Source organism: Nomascus leucogenys, chromosome 2, assembly GCF_006542625.1.
Source record: "Nomascus leucogenys isolate Asia chromosome 2, Asia_NLE_v1, whole genome shotgun sequence".
Taxonomy (NCBI): Eukaryota; Metazoa; Chordata; class Mammalia; order Primates; family Hylobatidae; genus Nomascus; species Nomascus leucogenys.
Window position 1 is genome coordinate 129,932,064 of NC_044382.1, and position 25,317 is coordinate 129,957,380.

Sequence of the window (25,317 nt, forward strand, 5' to 3'; positions counted from 1 at the left end):
TTCCTGCTCTCCTGTCCCCACCCAGCAACTGCTGCCACCTTGCTCCAGCACATACACTCCTACCTGAGTCTTGGGGCAGGGGTCTCAGGCACTTTTGAGGGTCTGCCCTGACAACCTAATGTCTCTGTGCTTTAGGAAGCATCGTATTAAATAGTAAATTAACAAACACCATGAAGAGTCAAGAGATACTATGGAAGAAACTTTTTTTTTTTTTTTTTTTTTTGAGACGAAGTTTCACTCTTGTTGCCCAGTCTGGAGTGATCTTGGCTCACGGCAACCTCCGCCTTCCAGGTTCAAGTGATTCTCCTGCCTCAGCCTCCCAAGTAGCTGGGATTACAAGCATGCGTCACCACGCTCGGCTAATTTTGTATTTTTAGTAGAGACAGGGTTTCTCCATGTTGGTCAGTCTGGTCTGGAACTCCCGACTTCAGGTGATCCGCCCGCCTAGGCTTCCCAAAATACTGGGATTACAGGCGTGACCCACCGCCCTCTGCCAAAAGAAACGTTTTTCCTGCATTTTGAAAAAAGGGGCCTGGATTTTCATTTTGCACTGTACCCCACGTATTATGTAGCTGGACTTGAAGTCCTGTAGCAGTGGACAGTCCCAGGCAAGTGACTCTGGGCGAGGCACTTGGTGCCTCTGAAGTCACTTTCCACATCTGTAAAATAATAGTTCACAGCAGAGTAGCGTGGCTCACTCCTGTAGTCCTAGTTATTTGGAAGGCTGAGGTGAGAGGATGGCTTGAGCCCAGGAGTTTGAGGCTGCAGTGAGCTATGACTGTGCCACTGCACACCAGCCTGGGTGACAGAGAAAGACTGGGTCTCTAACAAAATAATATTAATAAAAGGATAATAATTTCTATCTTGTTGGATTTCTGTGGAGATTTGGAGCTAATTTATGTAAAGCTCTTGGACCAGCATTTGACACATTTTAATGGTCAATACTAGAAGGTGTTGACAATTATACATTACCTAATTCAAACACACTCCCTTACGTCTCCTATGCCTGCCGGCTAATAAACAGCCATTCCCACAGGCAGTACCAAATGTGTATCCTGGTTTTGCTTCAAATGTTCATTCCCTAAATTTAAATCCTTCTATAGTGTGCAGGAAAAAAAATGTCCGCACCTCAGCTATAATGTGAGGTTGGAACAAAAAGCTGCGAGGATTTAAAAAGGCGTGCTTGTTAGAAAAGCAGAAATCTTCACAAACACTAGATTTAAAAAAATGGAAGCAAAAAATCGTTCATTCAAGTGATCATTTTAGAAGAGCTCTTTCACCGCCGTTCAGCGCCCCCCTAGCCATAAGAGAGAAAAACCAAGGCCAGTACAATGCGAGCGCAGTGTACCAAGAGCGCGCGCGCGCGCGCGCACAAACACACACACACACACACACACACACACACACACACACAAACCGAATCTTGAAAAACTAGACGCTACCCAGCTACCAGTCCCCGTCTGGTTTCCATAGGAACGCGCAAATCCGTTGCGTAGCCCTCTGCGCCGGTAGTTGCTCTATCTCACTTCCGGTTTTCCCTTCCAAGCGTCGACTTTTCTTTTTCCCGGGCGGCAGCTAGAGTAGAAGGTGGATGAGTTTTGGACAGAAGAGGCTTCCGTTGAGGGGCGTGGCGACGCAGCCGCGGTCTGAGAGACCCGGTTCACGTGTAGGCAGCGGCGGATTAGATTCCTTCATCTACCATGGCTCAGCCGGGAACTCTGAACCTCAATAACGAGGTGAGCGCCGAGGAACTTATGGGGCTGACTTTGAGGGTCCTCAAAACCAGCTCTTTTGAGACGCGTGGTCGGAGGCGGGCATAGAGGGTGCGGTTGGAGGAACTTTCGTGGTGGGTCCAGGCGAGTTTCCCGCAACTTGGAGTTTGGCAACCGGTAATTTCCCTTTTCGGTCTCTAGGTGACTAAAGTGAGAGACATGTGTCGGGCCCCACGAATTTATGTCTGTGGGACTTTGGGAAGACCCTTTAGCCTGTATGTTCAATATTCTCCTCTGTAAAGCGGAACTCAAGATAGTTCGTCCCAGGGTTGTGAGATTAACTGAGATACGTAAAGTATTTGCAAGTGCCTGACCCTTAATAAACTTTCAGTACGCATTACTTGCTCCTTATTGCCTGTCGAAAATGAAAGAGAGAAATTAACAGCTGTAGCTTCTAAGAAATTGCTGGTCTTGAATGAGACTGTATGCTCAGTACTTCGTTTCCGCTTCCAGTTAGTGTCCTATTCCTTTGCTTCCGTTTACAGCAGAACTTCAATAAAGAGCTGTTTATACCCAATTCTTTTTTCTGCTTCTTCAGTCCATTCTCATCAGACATTTGTTCTCACCACCGTCATTTCCGTAGTGTGCCAATGTCAACAAAATACCATTTCTACCACTTATCCTGGTCTGGTTTCTGCTTCTATTCAACGAAGTAATGTCAGCCGAAGTCTTAAAGTAAGCTGGAAACATAAGGATCGAGTAAGGACCTCACAGTTACATACAAAAAGGAAATGCTTTATCCCGTTTATGAGCAAGTCACTGTTTAGATTACACACAGTAGTGTAAGGGATATTTCATATTTTTTAGTAACCTATACTCAAGTAAGAGAGCTAAGCAACACTCACCTGTATTGCAGAACAATGTGTGAAGAATGCCCCCAAAAACTAGTAATGCAGAAAAGTTTCCAAAGACGGCAAAATGAAGTGGGTGATATTTGTCCTTGGTCTTTAAGGATCTTACACAGATATTGTAGTCAGTGATTCAGGAAAGGGGAAGAAGTCCTTCCAGGCAGAGGGACTGGTATAAGCAGGAAAGGGCTAGTAGCAGAAGAACCCGTGGGTAACATAGGGATAGGTAAGTCTTCACTGATGGGAACTTGTGAGATGAAGAAGGAAATAAAACTGAAATATATTCTCGACTGCGAGATTAACGAGTCAGGATTTCAGTTGACAGTGGAGTACAGGATGTGCTGAAGAGGGAAGCTGAAAGCAGTTACTATTTACTCATAAACATACATTAAGCTTATGCTTTGTGCCAGAAAGCGTTTGGTGGGCTATTTTCCGTTGGGTTACCTGTGATGTATGAAAGTTCAGAGTAATGTCCCTGGGATTTCAACTCCAGGGAGCTTCATATCAAATTTTGTAATGACTTTGATGATGGAAATGACAGGGGATGAGTCATTTAAGACTCTTTTAACACTTAGCTAACTTCTGTTCTTCTTCAAAACAGTTAAAATTTGACCTTTAGGAAAGCTTCATTAACTCCTCTCGGTGGGGGTTAGGTGTCTATTCTTTGTGTACCCAGATTGCTTTCTCCTCTGGAAACACTTTTGTGACTGTTTCTGTCTTCCTGTGTTTATGTGTCTATCATGTGTAGCACATATGTTTACTAGGTGATTAAATGAATTTATGAAAGCAGGAACTACACACATCCACCACTGAAGTCTAGTGTGTTCTAATGTGAAAGAGATAAAAAGGACAGAAAAACGTGGAGATGATGGAGGCTATTATAATTTAAAATTAGTGGGAAAAAGACCCACAAAAGGAAAGAGAGATATATCTACATAAAAATTGAATAACCTACCAAAGAAAAGAAAAAGGACAACCAACTAGAAAAAAAAAATACAGCAAATATGACAAAGGGCTAATGCCCTTAATAGGAAATACCTCATAGAAATTAAAAGAAACCATCTCAGAAAATAGGCAGAAGAAATGAATTAACTTCTTCAAGGAGGAAATGTATCTGAAAAATAATTTGAATTTGCTTTCAATCTTTTCACTTCTTTTCCATCACCACTAGAATCCTAGTACAGCTACTGTACTAGCTTCCCAACTACTTACATTGACTCTTCTCAAACTTTAATCTTTTTTTTTTATATGTATACTTTAAGTTCTGGGGTACATGTGCGAACGTGCAGGTTTGTTACATAGGTCTACATGTGCCATGGTGGTTTACTGCACCCATTAACCTGTCATCTACATTAGGTATTTCTCCTAATGCTATCCCTCCCCCTTTCCCCCCACCTGACAGGCCTTGATGTGTGATGTTCCCTTCCCTGTGTCCATGTGTTCTCATTGTTCAACTCCAACTTATGAGTGAGAACATGTGGTGTTTGATTTTCTGTTCTTGTGTTGCTTTGCAGAGAATGATGGTTTCCAGCTTCATCTATGTCCCTGCAAAGGACATGAACTCATCCTTTTTTATGGCTGCATGGTATTCCATGGTGTATATGTGCCACATTTTCATTATCCAATCTATCATTGATGGGCATTTGGGTTGGTTCAAAGTCTTTGCTGTTGTAAATAGTGCCACAATAAACATATGTGTGCATGTGCCTTTGTAGTAGAATGATTTATAATCTTTGGGTATATAGCCAGTAATGGGATTGCTGGGTCAAATGGTATTTCTATTGCTAGATCCTTGAGGAATCACCACACTGTCTTCCACTATGGTTGAACTAATTTACACTCCCACCAACAGTGTAAAAGCGTTTCTATTTCTTCACATCCTCTCCAGCATCTGTTGTCCTGACTTTCTAATGATTGCCATTCTAACTGGCATGAGATGGTATCTCATTGTGGTTTGGATTTGCATATCTCTAATGACCAGTGATGATGAGCATTTTTTCATGTATTTGTTGGTTGCATAAATGACTTCTTTTGAGAAATGTCTGTTCATATCCTTTGCCCACTTTCTGATGGGGTTGTTTTTTTCTTATAAATTTGTTTAAATTCTTTGTAGATTTTGGATATTAGCCCTTTGTCAGATGGATAGATTGCAAAAATTTTCTCCCATTTTGTAGGTTGCTTGTTCACTCTGATGATAGTTTCTTTTGCTGTGAAGAAGCTCTTTAATTTAATTAGATCCCATTTGTCATTTTTGGCTTTTATTGCCATTGCTTTTGGTGTTTTAGTCATGAAGTCTTTGTCCATGTCTATGTCCTGAATGGTATTGCCTAGATTTTCTTCTAGGGTTTTTATGGTTTTAGGTCTGACGTTTAAGGCTTTAATCTATCTTGAATTAATTTTTGTATAAGGTGTAAGGAAGGGGTCCAGTTTCAGTTTTCTGCATATGGCTAGCCAGTTTCCCAACACCATCTGTTAAATAGGGAATCATTTCCCCATTGCCTGTTTTTGTTAGATTTGTCAAAGATCAGATGTTTTTAGATGTGTGGTGTTGTTTCTGAGGCCTCTGTTCTGTTCTATTGGTCTATATATCTGTTTTGGTACCATGCTGTTTTGGTTACTGTAGCCTTGTATTATAGTTTGAAGTCAGGTAGCATGATACCTTCAGCTTTGTCCCTTTTGCTTAGGATTGTCTTGGCTATGCAGGCTCTTTTTTGGTTCCATATGAATTTTAAAGTAGTTTTTTCCAATTCTGTGAAGAAAGTCAGTGGTAGCTTGATGGGGATAGCATTGAATCTATAAATTACTTTGGGCAGTATGGCCGTTTTCACGATATTGATTCTTCCTATCTATGAGCATGGAATGTTTTTCCATTTGTACATGTCCTCTCTTATTTCCTTGAGCAGTGGTTTGTAGTTCTTGAAGAGGTCCTTCACATGCCTGTAAGTAGTATTTCTAGGCATTTTATTCTCTTTGTGCAATTGTGAATGAGAGTTCACTCATGATTTGGCTCTCTATTATTGGTGTATAGGAATGCTTGTGATTTTTGCACATTGATTTTGTATCCTGAGACTTTGCTGAAGTTGCTTATCAACTTAAGGAGATTTGGGCCTGAAACACTGAGGTTTTCTAGATACACAGTCATGTCATCTGCAAACAGAGACAATTTGACTTCCTCTCTTCCTATTTGAGTACACTTTATTTCTTTTTCTTGCCTGATTACCCCGGCTAGAACTTCCAATACTAAGTATGCTGTAAAGAGATTAAGATTAAAGTTTGCCATTATTCTTGCGAAGTAAAGTAAAAATGTATCTTTACTCTTCTAAAAAATAAACAATCACTTTTTACTCTATCTTGATGATTATTTATTGCGTATTTTTGGTACTTCAAAGAGAGAATTTTTAATTACTTTTATAGCAGCTTCCCTAACCTCCAGCACAGTACCTTGTCTACAGGTAATAAGAAGTAGGTATATAATGGGCAGATAAAAGCATGGATAGCATAACTGTCAACTAATGTTTAAATGAGAGGGAAAATCTCCTAAATGCTGACTTTTTTTCCTCCCTTTCCATTAGAACTAGAGGAGAAATGCACAATTGAAAACAACAGTGCCATAGCATTTAGTGAGTAAATAATTTGCAAAGCTAGAGCTAGATTTTCTCAAGTCATCTGTTTTCTAAAATTTAGGCAGCAGTGATAATGTAAAAATCAGATTTAGGAGGTGTAGCAATCTGATGGAGTGCTTTAATTTCATAGGAAGGCCAAAGGCCTGTATATACAACTGATGTTTTATTTTATTTTTTATTTATTATTTATTTATTTATTTATTTTGAGACGGAGTCTCACTCGGTTGCCCAGGCTGGAGTGCAGTGGCGCGATCTCTGCTCACTGAAAGCTCCGCCTCCCAGGTTCACGCCATTCTCCTGCCTCAGCCTCCCGACTAGCTGGGACTACAGGCGTCCACCGTCACACCCGGCTAATTTTTTTTTTTTTTGTATTTTTAGTAGAGACAGGGTTTCACCGTGTTAGCCAGGATGGTCTCGATCTCTTGACCTCGTGATCCGCCTGCCTTGGCCTCCCAAAGTGCTGGGATTGCAGGCGTGAGCCACCGCGCCCAGCCTATTTTATTCTTCGATAGCAAATTACCAATAAGCCCATTAGAAAATTGCGTTTCATTTTATGTAAGACAGTAAAGGTAGAAACTAAAGTGCCAAAGAACAAAATGAGTTTCCTCCACATATTGTAAAACATACGAATGTTAAGAATCATGTTTGTATGCGCTTAAGAAGTTACAAAACGTCTGTGTCATGATTAGGTGCATAGTACTTTTTAATAATTTTTTTCTGAAATATTAAATTAAGGCCTGTCCATAAGAACCAATTTGTGTTTAGTTATTAAACTATTCTGGGAAGTTTTGCTAGGTGGCAGCATATGCCCAATAATGGTTAAATTGTAGATAATCACTAAGCACTCTATATATTTTAAAAAATTGTTGCTCATCAGAAATAAAAAGTAAAATCAACAATAAGTTATCATCTATATGATAAAATTAGGGTCCTCTTTATAAAAAAATAATTCTGGCCAGGTGCAGTGCCTCACTCTATAATCCCAGCACATTGGGAGGCTGAGGCCGGCAGATCACTTGAGCGCACAAGTTTGAGACCAGCCTGGGCGACGTGGTGAAACCCCATCTCTACAAAAAATACAGAAAAATCAGCCAAACATGGTAGTACGTGCCTGTAGTCCCAGCTACTCAGGAGGCTGAGGCGGGAAGATGGCTTGAGCCCGGGAAGGGGACGGAGGTTGTGATGAGTCGAGATCACACAACTGCTCTCCAGTCTGGGCAACAGAGCCAGACCTTGTTTCGAAAAAAGACAAGACACCCAATAATTTTGTTAACTATGAATTACTTCAAACGTATGGAAAATAATGTAACGGATCTTCTTATATTTACTTCCTATGTTTAGGAATTGTCAGTGTTTTGCTATATCTTAACGTTTAATTCCACCCATCTTCTTTTCTACCTCAGAGTTAATTATTCCTCTTGGTGTGTTTTTCTCTTCTATATTTTTCACAATTTTAGTAACATACTTATCTATACCCAGTGTATATTGTGTTGTATACTTTTAAACTGCATATTGTTTTACAGATTATAAATTATAGTAGTCTCCCTTTATCCATGGGGGTTATGTTCTGACACCCCCAGTGTATGCTTAAAACCTCGGATAGTACCAAACTCTGTCTTCATTATTATTATTATTATTATTATTTTCTGTACAGTAATGGGCAGGTAACTGGTACAGCAGAAATACACTGGATGTATGATTTACATCCCATGTGGTATGGAGTAGTACAGTGAGAGATTTCATCATGCTACTCAGAGTGGTGCACAATTAAAATTTATGAGTTATTTATATTTGGAATTTTGGGTAACCACAGGTAACTGACACTGCTGACAACAAAATTGTTCGTAAGGGGGGACTACTGTATTTTATTCACCAAATGTTACTTTTCAGGTTTTATCCATGTAATACCTGCAGATCTTTTGCATTGATTTAAAATACTATATTGCTATATGCTTTATTTATATACATTATTTTCTCTCTTATGCTACATTTTGTTAAAATGATGCAATGAATAATGTTGTGTGTAGCCTTTTCCTATTGTTGAGAATGTGTCTTCTGAATAGATTCCTAGAAGTAGGACTTTTGTTAAAGTACAGCATGGTTTCCCCCAAAGGAGTAAATCAGTTTGCATTTCTACCAGCAGTGTATTTGTCTGTTTCCTCACAACTTCATACAAAGAATGTGTTGTCATAGTTTTTTTTGTATTTACTAATCTGATAGGTAATTAATGAATAACCAGAAGTGTTAGTATTCTTAGAAACACAGATATACTTAGATTTTTCTTAACACTGCAAGTTCTCCTGGAATAATACTAGCTCTTAGAATAACTATTTTCTAATAACTATAGATTTTTGTTACAGGCTAACTCAAAAACATGGTAAAGTTGGTGAATTATCAGAGGCTAACTGGTTGGCCAACTCTATCACGTAGCTAGCCAAAAGTCAATTCAAGTAGCATTTAATTTTGTCTTTGGACCAAAGTCTCCTGTCTGCTTTGTATATCAGAAACTTGCTGTCATTGTCACCCCAGAAATAGAGCTCATTCTCTAAAAAGCAAATTCATGTTAAACGTAAGTGTATAAGAGATTGTGTGAATGAGAAAGCTAGTTTATTAAAAAACGTATCTAATATACGTAATAATGCTCACATTGTAAAACACATTTTTTTTCCTGTATACTGACCATCAGCTGCTTGGTATGTAGAAATACAGAAAGGGGTTTTAGTTGCATGATTCATGTTGAGCTATGATGCATCTGTTCCCATAATTGAGTTATTCCAGAACAGATTAGATTTCTCAAGTCTGTGAGCTGGGGAACCCTTTCTTTGGAATTTCCTTGAGTTGGACACTGCCAACTTTTGCCTTTCTGTGGTTTCCTTTCCTGTGTTTATGTTGACTCTTCTGAGTCATCTCACATGGTCTTTTCTCAAATAGCTATATTAGACTTCCACTTTATTTATAGTATTTTTATACTGTCTATGCAAGAGATGCCCTATGTTTAGATTTTGCCAGGTTAACTTTAAAGGCTTCTGTATGCCTAATTTCTAGGTGATACTTCATTGTCAGTACGTATATATTCACTGTGTATGTAAGTCTTAACTCTTCAGATCTTATAGATTGTCTTAAATGTGTTCTCTTGCTGTTTGGAAGACCCTCGGCTTGGCTTAATCAGTCTTGTTGGTGATGGCCTCAGATTTTCCCTTCAATTTCTGTCTTCAGACCCCTTCCTTCTACTTCTCTTTCATTTTCTTTCTTCTGTGTCAGCATATTTTATTTACATTTCTATGCCTGTTTTCTCTGTGCTCACACTATTCCTCTGTTCTTTCCCTCCCAAACAATAATCATTACTGTTTTTACAATTCTAACAATGATAGTTCTTGCTTTTGGTTAGAGTTTTGCCAAAATATACTGCCATTAAGCAGTGCACTTGGACTTCTGGCATTATTGGTGTGTTAGGCCTGTTCGTTGCCTTCTGGGTTGTCAACCAACTTTACAATTCCTGGGTGACAAATACATTGGCAGCCTTTTAAATCCTAACTTAAAGGCTATATTTGTCATCAGTTTTGCAAAAATCTAAGTGCTTGGGGAAACCTAAGTCTTAAGTATATGAAGTGTTCCTTTTGCTTTTAGAATTCCCTTATCCATTAATGACAAACGTAGTATTTCTTAAATTGGAATTTTAAAGTTGGAAAGAAGCTTTCTTATGATTGGAATGTAACCAAGGACCAACTCTGCCCACTGCAGTTTATTAGTTAAGTTTAGTTAACAGTGGTTAGCAAATGGTATATTATCATCTCATGCACCTGCAAAGTTCAGCAATTAGAAACATTTGTTAATATATTTTAATGTACATTTCATCGCTTGCTATTAGTTTATTTTATGAATAACTTAACTTTAAAAAAATGTATCATGACACTGTATAATTCTGTTTATGCAACGTGGCAGTTCTTTTTTTTTTTTTCCTTAAGCCTTGTCTGCGTGCCTTTTCATTTATGCAAAGTATGATTTTTTTTTTCTAAATGGGTCTTTGAAACAAATTCGGTTAACTTATCTAGCGGGAAAGAAACCTGATTACTGTGCATTTTTAAAGTATATTGTGCATTTGAAACAGTGAATAGGCAGTGTGTATTGCTACATTTCTGGTCATTTAACCAATATTTATTGGACACATACTATGTGCCATGCACTATGTTAGGTGTTAAGATGCAGTGTTGAATAAAACCAGATACTTGACCAACTTCACAGAATTTATAACGTACTGGGGAGAGACACATTAAAAATAATCAGATTAAAAGTAAAGTATTAAGTTACCAATTAAAGGTACTTGTGACCCTCTCAGGGAGGCCAGAAAAGACTCTTCACAGAAATGACAGTTGGTCCAAAATCAGGATGAATAGATGTTAACAAGTTGACATGGGAAAAAAGAACATTCTGGCCAGTGGAAATGGTAGGTGTAAAGGCTTTGTAGTAGAAGTGAGTGTGGTGAGGACAGGGGACTGAAAGGCCAATGTGATTTTTCTGAGAGCAATTGGAGACCGTTAAAGAGAGTTACATAAAGGTGCGGCATTGGATATATACTTTAAAAAATTTTATTCTGATGGCATTGTGGATAACTGATTGGAGAGAGGCAAGAATAGGTGTGGAGAAACCGGTTAACAGTAATTCAGCCAAGATTGTGTAAAGGTCAAGATAGGGAAAAAAGTGGTACAATTTGAAAGATAATTAGGATTTAAGATTAATAGGACTTGGAGATTCATTGTGAAGGATTAAGAGAGCTACCTCTGATGACCTTTAGATTAATAACTAAAAGGATTGTTCCATTCTCTGAAATACGAAAGCACCCTCCCCCACAAAAGAAGGGAAGGGTTTTATTGGAGGTGAAGAACATGAATTTAGGTGTGAATTTGAGGTGATTTTGAGCGCACCCAGACAGAAATGTCAAGCAGGAAGTTGCACATTTGGGCTTGAAGCTAAAAGGAGTGATCTCAGCTGAAGGTAAAATGTTTGACTCCTCTTTGTTTAGGTGGCAAATTAAATATGCACACATAAGATCTCTTAAGGCTAAATAATGTATTGTGAAAAGAAACACTGGCTTGGGACTGCCTCTTCGACTCGTAACATTTTATGACTGGGTAGAGGTGGATGAATTTTCAAAGAAGATCAAAATAGAGTGAGTAGAAAGGAAAGAAGAAAACTGTCTTGGAAAACCAAGGGAAGAATGTTTGAAGAAAGAGAAAGTGGTCAAAAATGTCAAATTTCCATTGGATTTTAGGGGCTTTTTTGGAACTCATTGGTGTCCTTAGTGACATCTTTTAGTAGATTAATGAGGATGAAAATCAAACTGGATTTGTGTGGCATGCAGAAATAGAGATACTGAGTTTGGACGTCTCTTTCTAAAAGCTTGGTTCTTCACACAACTAAAGAGGGGGTGGTCCTAGTGAACTATGTAATGAGGATGTTTATTTAGTCTCCAATGAAAATGACTCAATCATGTTTAAAAATCAGTGAGAAAAAAATGCATTAAAAAGAAGAGAATGACAATGCTATGGTAAAGGGATAATCCATAGTAGAGGCTCTAGGAAGGCAGAAGAGAATGGGCTCTAAAAGACAGTTAAAAGATAACCTCAGATATGTGTAGTGGTATTTCTTATATTGTAACTTTATTCGTAAAGGAAGATGGGTCATGGAAGTACATTTGCATTCATGGTAGTAGAAAAATGATGGTTCCCAACTGATAATTATTTTCTCCACACGATTGAAAGAGAGAATGGAGGATGGAGACTAGATGATTTAGGAGAGTAGGCAAAAGCTTAAAACAGGCATTGTAGAGTGAACTAAACAGAAAAATATAGGATGGCTAGGAAGAATGGGGGTCCACTTGAGGTTAATTATGATGAATTTGTAGTAGACAGAATGTTACAAGTATTTGCTATTGGCATATGACAATGAAGAACTCAGAGTGTTTTTTTCATTCAGGACTACGGTTTCCTAACCAGAAGGATAGGAGTTTAAGAAATTGGCAAATGTTTATCATGTATCTAAACTGCATAAAAAGAGGAACATTAAGTGGAGTCGGTGGATTGGTGGTCCTAATGAAGTCAAAGATGGTTGTGGTGGGTGGAGTTGAATAAGCAAGCTGATAGAGGTTGTGATCACAGTGTGGAATATTTGAATTAATGGTTTTAGAAATTGAATATTATGAGTGATGACAAGGTTGACAGTGTGGCCATGGAAGTAGATGGCTGAGATAGAATAGATTAGGTCTTTAGAAAATAAGTAAAGAAGTGAAGATATAATTATCAGATGGGCTATTCAAGTGGACATGTAAGTTAGACAGAATGATGGCAGAACTTAGGGTGTAAAGAAATTGTAAGTTGGTTGCTAATATCTTCAGTGAATAAGGGAGTGAATGACATGAAGGGTAAGAAAAGATATTAATTAAATGAAAGAGCCTTAAAGAAACAGGATGATGTTGATAACGTTATTTTGGCAAGAAGAATTTGAGGAATTTGGTGTGCCAGGCACTCTTGCAGGACAAAGAAAACACTATATAAATATATCAAGACTCCTGTTTTCTAGGAGCTTGCTGTCTATAGGAAAAGACAGCCACATGAGCCATTAGTAACAATGCAGTGAGGTAGATGCTTTAATGACAGAATCTATATAGTGGGGACCCCAGGGATGGAGTGGTTATCCCTAACTGAAGAAGTCATTGAAGGTTTCACTGGAAGGACTATATGGGAACTGAATTTTATGTAGTTTCTAAAGTGAAGAAGGGGAAGAAGGACATTCCAGGAGTAATTTTTAAGATGTATGCCTCCTAACTGTTAGATGAAACATGAACTCCGTGATTACATGCCATTGCACTGAAAGCTATTATAGTGTGTATTTTTTTTATAACTAGAATTTCCATTTCTTGGCCTGTAGCTCTGTTTTTTGTTCTTAGAGTTAAACATTGTTCTCTAGGAGGATGATTTAAAGTATGTATTTGTATGCGTGTGTGTGGCGGGGGGCATTTATGTTTACATGCACATATGCTTGCACACAATGCCCTTGTGTTTGTGGATCTTCTTTTAAAATTATACTTGAAATAATTTATTTCTAAAAATAATGAAAGATTTGTTTTACAAATAAGTAAAATAAATTGCTAATTAAAAGCTAATTTGCTAATTAAAATACTCATTCAACAAATTAAATTCAGACCATTATGAGTGAGGCTTTGTTTTAACGGTGAGAATACAAAGATGAATATGACAGGCTGTGATTTCAGGGAACTCACTGTTTATTATGTTCCAAGCCCAGCAAGATATAAGTGTAACATTAAAATACTTATCTCGGGTAATACTGTGATTTTTTTAAAAATTATAACTTGTTTTTCTTAAGCTCTCAGACACATTTTTAGACTGTTGATTTATTCCTTCACTATTTATGGAAGAGGTTTGATTTCATCAAGCTACGAATATAGTTAGACAAAAAAGGTAGTTAAAGTGGTAGACTAAGTCTCAAATATTAAGACTCAAAATAAAGTGTGTTTGTTCCTGAAGTAAGTGCCTTTCTTCTAATTGTTGCTTTATTCTTCAAAGGTTGTGAAGATGAGAAAAGAAGTGAAGAGAATTCGAGTTTTAGTTATCCGAAAACTTGTCAGGAGTGTTGGCCGACTGAAGTCAAAAAAGTTAGTCATTTAAAGTAATGATCTTGTGACTAATAAAATGTCAAAAGTTGTTTTTATTTGATACTTTAAAATGTTTAGGGTGGGATATAGAGAAGTAATTGAATATCTTATACACCATTTTTGTTTTCTATGCAGAGATGATGTGAGTGAGATAGAATGTGCTGTGTCAGCATGCCCTTCTATGGTTTGGACCATCATTGTCCAAGATACAGGATGAATTTTTTTGCTCCTTTTGCAAAACTCTCTTTTGGTCTTTTTAGAATGAAATTCCCTTGGGCTTGTGTGTTTTATGTTATCAGAAGTTATTTTAAGATACTGATATAGCTTAACAAATCTAGTAATACTTTAAGAATCAGTTTTGAAGATTTTATATCACATTTTTTCTTGAATTGCTAAGTAATTTGAAATCTTCAGTACCTTGTGAAAGTGTTTATTAGAACATTGTGTTCCACGTAATTTTTTGGAAAAATACAATATTTTGTGTTTTCAGTATCCCTAGTGTTAGTGAAAAAGTATTTTATTTATAGTTCTTCTTATGATGTAAGCGTGAATACTTAGCCTTCAAGTATGTTTTGTTCTTGATTAATTTCCTATTCTTTCATAAATATGTCAGAATATAGCCCTTCTTTATATTTTCCTTAAATGCCAGAGAGCAGATTTTCATTTGATAAAATTATAATCAAACTCTAATTGTAACTTATGACATTTATATTACATTAAATACAATGTACTCTTGATTGATTGATTTAAAAAAGTGTTATTAAGGAACTAGAGAAGGCAAACTATCAGCGGTAATAGTCATTAATACAATGCCAAGACAGTACTTATTTTTGCCACTTTCCAGCATATGGGTTTGTTTAGTAAATTGAGGTGTGTTTTGGGAGTGGGGGAAATGGGCAGTGTGGGATAGTGGCGTGTTTGTTATTTAGAGATTTATTACACTTTTCTAAAAAGAAATGAAGTGATTATCCGTTACAATATGAGTCTAAAATTAATGCTTTGCCTGGCTGCATATAGTAATGTATTTTTTGCAGGGGTACTGAAGATGCACTGTTAAAAAACCAAAGACGGGTGCAACGATTGCTTGAAGAAATCCATGCCATGAAGGTAAGGACTTGTGTGGGTGTGTATGTGTGTATGTTTCTTAGTATCCTGTTATCCTGCATTTTGTTTGTGTGTGTTATTGCTTATTTGAATATTCCTGAGAGTTGCCTAAGATATCTTGTATCAGTCTGTTTGGTGAAGAATGTAGCACATTTAGAAAATTGTAACATTTAAGCTTGCATTTTTCTGTTTTTGACCGAATTTCTTAAAGTGCTAGGCTAATTTGAGTCAAAATTGTGCCAAACTAAATTAATCTATGTTTAATAATGCCTCATGCCTCAGGTTTTTATTTTTACTCTAACTGTAGCATGAAGTCAGTTCAAGAATTAAAGTCTTCATGCTATTTGGGAATGTGGATGGTGATATTGGTGGCTGACATCATGCTTTCCTTGTTGCCAACTCAATAAATTTTTATGTATTGGTATCAGCATTTTATTAAGTTCTGTAGTAACTTCAAATAAAATTAGTGTTACACCAACGTGATCCCTTTTTTTTTTTTTTTTTTCATTCAGACTCTTCACTAGTGTAATTTTTAGGTCTTCTTGCTGCTCTTACTTTGAGGAAACTTTCATTTACCAAATGACAGGACATTAAATGTCTGGGAGACTGTTTTACTGTAGAACTTAAAAACAACATCTGGTCCCAGCAATTTTCTTAATTGCAGGGTCATTTTGCATGCATGTTTGCCTACTATATTTTGGTATAACTTTCAAGTTTTGAATTAAGTAAAAGAGAAAGAAAACTGTCTAACAATATTTTAATTGAGTTACGTTATCAAAGGTTGTCACCATTTTAATTGAGTTATGTTATCAAAGGTTCTCACCCTTTCTTCCTTTTAAAGGGATAGTAAAGTGTTTAATAGGACAAAGTTATCCCAGTTAATCTGAATAAAAACATCTAGGAAACGACTCTTTGATATGAAGTATATTTGTGTCTTGTGTTCTTCCCTCTCCCTGCTGCACACTATTATAAAATTCATGGAATCCATCTGATATAACTTTTATTTCTCAAAGTTATAATCCCCTTTTTATTCAGTCATTCAGGAAAAAAAAGTCTTCTGTATTTGACTGTCAATGATCATTTGCGTCTCTGTGGTTTGCAGATTATTTAGTCTTTTTCATATACCTTTTTAAAATGATATTCCTATGAGAAATAAAATCTTTAAAGATATTGTCTTGAGAATAGCAATAAAATAGGAAGTTACAATTCATCTCTTTCACTTTCTCTTAACCAAGGTTCTTACTAAATTACATTGCCTACCTAAATTTTTCCCTGTAATTTCTTCTGAATAGTCATTTTTGTAGTCTTAAATTATTCAGAGGCTTTGAGCTACTATATAATTGCTGATTTTATTTTACCACGGAAAGAATGCAGTGTGTGTGCGTAAATGTATATGTATATATATATATATATATATATATATATATACACACATAAACACACAATGTATAGTTGGCTACTCTGACTTTAACTTCTTTTGTAATGCTGTTTAAAAACTGTAATAAACTGGAATTTATAAAATTTTTATATATATAAAAATATATATATACACGTACACTACATTCTTTCCATGATTTGTTATATATAATAACTTGTATGTGGTGTATGAAGAGTTTGAGAACAAAAGATAATCTTTACAATACTTCCCTTCTGTAAATTTCAGTGACACATTTGATTAATTAGAAAGAAAAGTTGTCCTTTTTAATCTAAATGTAAAGCCTGTTTTCTGTTTCTTGTTTTGAATCTCATCAGCAAAGGGAAATCTGATTCAGTGATAAAGTTTGTAGGTTTACAGGATTACCACATCAGTACCGTGGTTTGGTTTGGTTTGGTTTGATTTGTTCTGTTTTTCCCTGTGATTATGCAATGGAATGGTTGCATCATAGAAAGCCAAATTCCTAGCCTATGTATTCCTTGAATTCATAAAATTCATAGTATGTATATGTCTTGGGTTTGTGGCAGGAGTTAGGGCACGCTGGGTTGGCTACTCTGACTTCAACTTCTTTTGTAATGCTTTTTAAAAACTGGAATAAATTTAAATATAAAATGAATACTAGAAAGACTTATGTATTTGCTGTTCTTACGTGTCAAATTTTATTCTTTATTTATGGTTCTTTTACAAATTTTGTTGTCTTTTCTAAACAAAGCAAATGAATAAAGCATTTTTCTTAATTAAAAGGTCTTTTGTAATTTTCTTAGGAAATGGTTATTACCTACTTGGGAGTATCAAATAAATGGTGACAAAACAAACTCTCAATCTCAATTAAATTTGGAGAAAAGACCTCTGCTTATTTATTTTTCCAGAGAAATTTTTTCCTTGGCTCAGATACTGCTTCATTTTTATAGTCTTATTGATGACATACTATCCTATTCTTGCTTTCTATAACAGTAGAGTATTTTGTTGCAGGATGACTTCTTTGTGAAGAAATCATGAGTATTTTTAGAAATGAGAGTTTGCTTTTTCTGGCCAACCAAGAAAAAAAATTGGCTTGATCTTTACACTGTAAAATCATAGGTTCTAATTTTGTAGACTATAGTGTATGAAACCCATCTTTGCTGCCTTTTCTGTTAATAGTGTCCATACTTTTAACTTTGATGTTAGTAGAAATATTGGCTTCTAAAACAGTTTCTTTTTCTTTGGAAGTTAGTTAAATTAGCCTATCAACATTTATAAATCAGAAGTTACTTAAATGGAGAAGGAGATGGTAAAATTCAAACATATACTGAAATTACTCAAAATGTGCAACGGATCTCTTACTCGATAATAAAAGTAACAACTAGCTTTTACTGAGCATTTACTATGTGCCAGGCAGTATATTATGTGTTTTATATTTACTGTGTCACTAGGTAGATATCATTTTTATCCCTGTCTTACAGCATAAGAAACTCAAGCTTAGAGAAATTGAGCAACTTGTAACTGATTATAAAGCTAATTATGTTATCCACTGTAGTATACTGCTTCAGTAAGTTGAGAACATCCTGTGATATATCCAGACTCACCTTCCTAGATATTGGAGGAGATAATTTAATAAACATGAAACTTGCCATCTAGGAAAAAAAAGACCCAAAGATGTGCAACATGTTTTCAGATCCTTTAATTCCTCACAGGTAAATATACACAGTAGCCTATATCTGTATTTTTTTTTTTTTTTATTTGAGATGGAGTCTCTCTATGTCGCCCACGCTGCAGTGCGGTGGCCCGATCTCTGCTCACTGCAGCCTCCACCTCCCGGGTTCAAATGATTCTCCTGCCACAGTCTCCTGAGTAACTGGGACTACAGGCGCCTGCCATCACGCCTGGCTAACTTTTGTAATTTTAGTAGAGACAGGGTGTTGCCATGTTGGCCAGGCTGGTCTCGAACGCTTGACCTCAGGTGATCTGCCCACCTCGGCCTCCCATAGTACTGGGATTACAGCCATAAGCAACCACTCCTGGCCTATCTGTATTATTTTTTAACCTCTTCCTCTCTAAGGCTGTTACTTCTTCCTATCCTGAATATTCTTTAAGATGAGAATTTATGTATTCTTCTTTGAGACCTTGTTCTGCCTGCCACCTCTTACTTCTCTAGTTTAAAACTCTTTCTCCTTTTGTCTTATTCTTCCCGTAGTTTTACATTCTGAAATCCATTATTAAAATCATCCTTTGAGCTTATAATCAGCTGTTAGGATCACTTTGTCTCAGGCATCTGCACAGCTTGATCCTAAGTGGTTGTCATTAGGAGATCACAAATAGAAAAAAATAGTATAGATTATAATCTGTAAAGGCATAAAAGTTAAGTAAAATGATACATCATCAAAATAATATAATAACTATATCATAGCACTTGAACCTCACTACAACTTTAGGGAGAATCCCATTTCAGAGGACATGTTCAGAAGTATTCTAGGCTGCGTATACCCCTTAGATGAGAGGTTTATCATTGTATGTATTCATATACTGTTTAGAATTTTGTGATATTTCTGGTTATATATGCTTTTTTAAAAGTTACTGAGTTTTTTCTATAGTTTCACATATTGTGATTTTGGTAAGTTTTTTTCCTGTGAATGCTTAAACAAGTTTCTCCATAGGGTAAAAGATACCTTATTGAAGTCTGTAAGTACACTGTACTGTGTTAATTAGCTATGTCAACGTAACATTTTGTTCATTTATTCATGAAAGTAATTGTATTAAAATTATCGTTAATCTTACACTATAATTATTTCTGACAGTTTTATTTGTGAGCCAATACAAATAATCATGTTATCAAATCAGACTCAACGTGTTAGAGATCTTACCTAGAATCAGCTTTACTGATAATTGTAAGGATGCCGAGTAGTGAAAGGGGACGGGAGAAGCAAGGAGAGAGATCTGGGACTCATGTAATTCCACAGGGTCCTTCGTTTCCACATCAGACGTGTACTTTCCAGCCCAGAGTCTCCAAATGAGGAAGTCTGGTTATTACCTCGTATCAGAGAGTGTTTACATTTTGAAGCTTCTCCGTGTAATATCCTAAGGTTATATAGCTTACATGATATTTTCCAGTGTGCCAGGCTTCATAAACCCATAAATTCTGGGTTTGTTTATTGTAAGCATCCTTAACAAGGGACAGCCTACTGAGAGCATTCTTCAGATAAGGACCCTCCTCCTAACAAAACTCATTATCCTATCTACCAGAGAGACTGCTTACCAGCATGTTATCACGAAAACTAAACTGCATCACCTCCCTTTGCTAGAGTTTCCTCCTGGTAAAGGAAGTGAATAGATCCCAAGATAGCTACTTTAATTCTTCCCTCCCTGATGTGTAATAATCTTCCTTTTGGCCTTTCTTTTGTGTTTCATAATCTCTAATAATACTGTATTTATACTTTTCCTTCCAACTTTTTGGAAAACACTTCAAACCTATAGAAAATTGTAATACTACAATATAATAATAGTGCATTGTATCACATCCATGTTTGTACCTTTACTATCAGTGCTGAGTTCTGGCACTTGTTTTAAGTGCCGAGTTCTGGCACTTGATTTAAGTGCCACATGCCAGATTTCTCCATTGTAAAGGTATCTTTTCTGTTTGCTGTTACTGAGTAATCTGTGAAATGATACTGTGAGACTATGTGAATATCCTGTAGTCTTTCACCCAGCGATTATGTTCTATGGCTACATCCGTTAAAACATTTTTATTGTTTCTGTTTCTCTGCTGCAATAATTTATTTCTCTGATAATATTTTCATTTTTTGAGAGCAATTTTTTTGAACACCATCAAGGATATTGATAATAGCCATTTTTGCTTACGGAGAAGAAAAATGTTCTGTTTCCTTTCCTGTTCATATGCTGGGTAATTTTGGACTGTACCCTGGACATTATAAAGTTGCAGAGATCCTGGATTTGGTCATTTTTCTCAAATAAGTGGTTGTTTGAATGAATTTTCTTGGCTAGGTTTTAACTTTAAACTATGTTTCTTAGCAGTTCCAGTCTCAGTTTAGATCTTTTGTCTTTCAGCAAGATGCTTTGAATCTGCTACTTGTCTGAACACTTAAGATGTTTAGAGATTTCTTCTCTCTCCCTTCTGGGCTTACCCTGCTGTCTCAGCAGATAAAGTATCCTGGATTCATTTTTTCAGGGGTAGCTCTGCCACTGTTTCTAAACCATGCCGATTGCAGTTGGCCTTAGGCTAAACCTTGGAGAAATGATAACTACTTGTGCTGTATAGCTTTCCATCTTCTTTCCTCCAAGTAAGCTTGGTGGACCCTCCATCAGAGTCTGTCTGTTTCCATTTACTCTCTAATGTCTTCAGATAGGGCTTTTTGGTAGTATGTCCAGGTGTTATGGTTGTTTTCAGGGTTGGGGGAATGGGGATGATTAATCATGTTATCTTGTTCTGAGGGCCTCAAGACACTAAAATTTTGATTTTAGGAAGATGAAGAAGAATAAGTAAAAGAGACTGAAAAATGTAGCCAGTGAAGGAGGAAAAGAACCAAGAGTATCTAGGAAACTTTGTGAAGAAACTCTTTCAAGAAGGGAATGATGAATTAGGTGTTTTTAAAATGAGCACGTTTAAAAACACATTCAAATCATAATAGACTTCCTGCCTCTGGTCTGGCCTTCAAATCATGTCCTGCACTCTAACCAGTGACCTTTCTAAAATGCCTATCTAATGGGACTTCTTCCCTGAATGATATACAAGACCCTTTGTGATCTGTACTATAGCTACCTCTCTGTTGCTTCTGTATCTTCCACTTACCCTGTACCTTTTTTTTTTTTTTACCAGCTAAACTGAATCCCAAACTTAGCAGTTTCATGCCCCCTTGCCTACATCAGAGTTTTTAAAAATAGCACATCTCTCCCACCTGAACAAACACTTACTCTTCCTTCAACACCTTTGACAAAGAGCAAGTTGCAGGCCTTTGTTGACAAAAGAGATGAAAATGCTATTACTGTTTACTGAGTCATAGTATACATCTAAGTTTTAAATAAGGAACTGATTCTAAGGAACCGATTCTGGAATTCTCACCTAGATAAGCCTACTTCAGAGGCTACTGAGTGTATAAACAAGATTCAGCAGTATGAAGGGAGAAAGCAGTATAACATGGCTTTTTTTTTTTAATGTTTCCCATTTATTTTTGTTTTGTTTTGATTAGATTTTTTTGTTTTGTAATTCTGGAAATTTGAACCTAAACCTTAGCCAAACATTTCCTAATAACTGTGAAAGTATCCAAAGCACTTTTAAATTATTAATTCAAAACTTTTGGACAACCAATACTACTATCATAATTCTAGTCTGAAATAATATGGTGCTTGAAAAAAGAGTTAAATATTACAACATATTTTGTTGGAAACACATAATAGGAGACAAAGGGCCCTAGAGAAAAGCAGCAATAAGATCAGTAAGTAACTGGTCTTACAAAATGGGATGTTCTTTTTGTTTTTTTTTCAACTTGATATCACCTCAATTTGGGGTTAAATGGAGACAAATTATTTTCAAACAAAAAGCTTTTCTTCACAAAGCCATCTATTTTGTTAGAAGAGAAGATCCAGAATGAAAAAGTCTGTCTGTTTGATTTATTTCTTAGAATATGGAAGTGTTCTATGTAGAATCTTCAGGCTTATGTAATTGCTGGGTGTCATTTTCTCTGTCTACCTCTTTGTATCTGACAGAAGTGAGTAATTTTATATGCCAGGAACAATTTTGATGTTTTTATTTGGTGTAAAAAATGTGATCATGTTTAATCACTTACATTAAACAAGCTATTTTGCCTTATTTTCTAAAAAGTATTTCACTGTGAGAGATAGGACTGTATGGTAAAACAGAAGTTTTTGGAGCTTCATTTGACTGCTTTATTTGGTAATGCTTATGTTTAATTACTATTTTTGATAAGATACAGATCATTGTACAATTGAATTATACAAGTTTTTTAAGCTTTTGTTCACTGAAACAATTATTTTTATATATTGATGAAAATAATTTATAGGTGAAAAATGCATTCAGCTTAATTTTTAGAATATGAAGATTCAACTTTTGACATGAAATTCAACTTGGAACTAAAGTGAGACAGTACTATTTGTAGACATTTAGTAATTCTTTAACTGGCTGCCAGCAAAAACCTGACATTAGTAAAATTTCTTAGTAGTAAACTTACTTTGTTTTATTATACTGTTCTCCTGTTCAAGACCCTAAAATTAGCTTCCTGTTGTCTGCCATATGGGATCTAATTTCTCATGAGTATTAAAAGCATTTTCATCAGTTGACCCCTGTCATCGTGCACAACTGTATTAACCTCATTTCTATCTAATACTACAGTCAACATTATATTCCCTATACATTGTTCATTCTTATTTTTTAAGTTTCTACAGTTCTGTCTGATAACAAGGCAGGATTTTCCACCACATCACACATACTTCTGCAAAATCAGAATGCATCATTTTCACAGCTTTCACCAACCTCTAAAGTAGTGATTTTATTGGAAAGGATGGAGGATGTATGCATAAGGCTTCGTGCCTTAGGGCATATGTCATAATGGATGGGAGTTTTGTGTGATTGGAGAAAGCTCCTCTAGTAATTTGGTTATATTTTTATTGTTCCCACCAACTGCGCTAGACAGAAATTACCCCACTTACTTCAAATTACCCTGCTTACTTCATCTTCATACGTACGGTACTTAGGTGATTAGTTTTTAGAAATCTATTATTAACACAACTTTCTTTTTGTTACTATGACAGGTTATTGGCATGTTATTTCAAACATGAAACTCTGTTTGGATTGCCTTTTTACGCAGTGTTCTGCACATAGAAGGCTTTCTGTGAAATTTCCGTGACATGTTTTAAATATAAATGGGCACATCTGTAAATAGATTTTTAAGAGGTTATAGCAGTATATAATTTTTGTTTCACTTATTTGCTGTGGTGAGTAAATAACATATACAACATCAACATTCCTAGCCATACTACACTTTATTTTTTAAGAATTTGAATTTCTATAGTCTTTTAATCCATGTAAGTGGCATAAATGAAATGTTATTTAAGATGACCATTGCTTTCAACACGATTTTGAAAAGTTACGATAAAACTAATAATGACAGAGGGATCCAGAACAGAGATATTTTCCAGATCAGCTGTACCACACAATCCATTATCATTGTCCAGATTGCATTGTGACTTTAGACCAGAAGCTAAAGTAGCTGTCTTTATTTCAGTTAGCACTGTAGGATTCAAAAATTTTTTAGTCTGGTACTTTGCCAGAAAAGTTCAAATACTTATTTATAATGTCATCTCAGAACCATCCTCATTACCAAAACACTTGATGTTGGCTCAACAAAAATACATGTCTATACTTTGTGTGCGCCATGTTTGGCTAGTTTATCAAAATACAGAAATTAATATGGTGCCTGCCTTTGAGAAGCTTAAAGTCTAATGAGAAAAATGGAGAGAGCTTCACTGTGATGTATTGAAAGACACTGATAGACACATTGGAGGAGGGACACTTAGCACTCAGTGCTTGAGGATTCAAGGAAGTCTTTCTGTAACGGTGAGTCTTAAAAGTTGAGTGAAACTTTACAAATTATAGGGTGAAAAACTTTAATTTGTATTGCTTCCTTGTTTTGTCTTGGTATTGGGTTTTGTTTTTGTTTTTTTTTTTTTCTTTTTTACATTGTAAAGGAAGTATGTGTAGAATCAAGAAATACAAAGCTTTTAGATTATTTTATTAGTTTCTATTCATGAAGTCTGTGTAAAGGAAGATAGTGATTTAAACTCAGATTTCAACATGATGAAGAGAGATTAACTGGTGTGTTTTTTTAATCTAGGTAATAGAAAATAATAAACTTGAATGAAAGACATAGTTATTAAATACACTGTTTGCCATGGTTCCTGTACAGGGGCAGTGTTTACTGACATGTCTGGTTTATGTTATATCTAATACTGCGATAATTGAGATATTTATGATACCTAACAAGTAAAAATAACTTCAGTATCCATTCTTTCAACAAGCACTTATCGAGCATTTACCAAATGCCGTGTACTTTTCTAGACACTTATGATATACCTGAGAAGAGTAGACAAAGGTTCCTGATCTTTTGTAATTTATTTTTGTGGGCGGTTGGGGGATTAGGGTAGACAACATAATAAATTTAAGTTAATTGTATATCATGTTAGTAGATTATATACTGTGGAAGAAATAGAGCAGAGTGGGAAGGATTAGGAATAATGATGTGAAGTAGATACTTGGATATGTAAGTCAGGAGTTCAGAGAAATTATCTTGGCTACAGATGGAGATTTTGGGGAGATGTTCACATATATATGATATTTAAAATAATGAAACTGGATGAAATCAGTGAGGTATTATTAGATAATGGTAAAAGGAAGAGTACCAAGGACAGAGTCCTCTTCCATTCTTAAGTTAGAGAGAAGAGAAAGAACTGGCAAAGGAGACAAAGAAAAAATAACCAAGAATATGGGTCCGACGTAAGTCAAATGAAGATAGAGTATCAAGAAGAAAGGAAGAATTAACTTAACAAAAATTGATAGGCCAAGAAGGGCACAATGCTGCTGATACGTTGAGTAAGAGGAGTACTGAGACTTATTCATTAGATTTAGCAGCGCGGAGATCATCACGGGCTTAAAATAATGGGATTGATGTAATTGGGACAAAAGCTAATGAAGTCAGTTGGAGAGAAAATAAAGAGTATTTGGAGGTGGCAAGTGTTGACAAGTGTTATAATTAGGGTGATCATATAACCAAATTTCCCTGGGATTTTCCTGGTATTCATTCACCATGTGGCCCAGCATGTTTATTAATAGTGCCTTATTTTATTCTCAAATGGGCCCTAG

At 36.0% G+C, this 25,317-nt stretch overlaps 1 protein-coding gene across 1 annotated transcript in view; it reads left to right on the forward strand.

Annotated features, from left to right (window-relative positions):
* Positions 1-1,629: 1,629 nt before the first annotated feature.
* The window catches only part of SRFBP1 (serum response factor binding protein 1), a 60,166-nt gene continuing 36,478 nt past the window's right edge, over positions 1,630-25,317 (forward strand). The window contains exons 1-3 of the mRNA XM_003259881.4: positions 1,630-1,736; positions 13,824-13,912; positions 14,947-15,019. Of these exons, the coding sequence (XP_003259929.1) occupies positions 1,701-1,736; positions 13,824-13,912; positions 14,947-15,019 (198 nt within the window). The 5' untranslated portion in view covers positions 1,630-1,700. The remainder of the gene's footprint in view (positions 1,737-13,823; positions 13,913-14,946; positions 15,020-25,317) is intronic.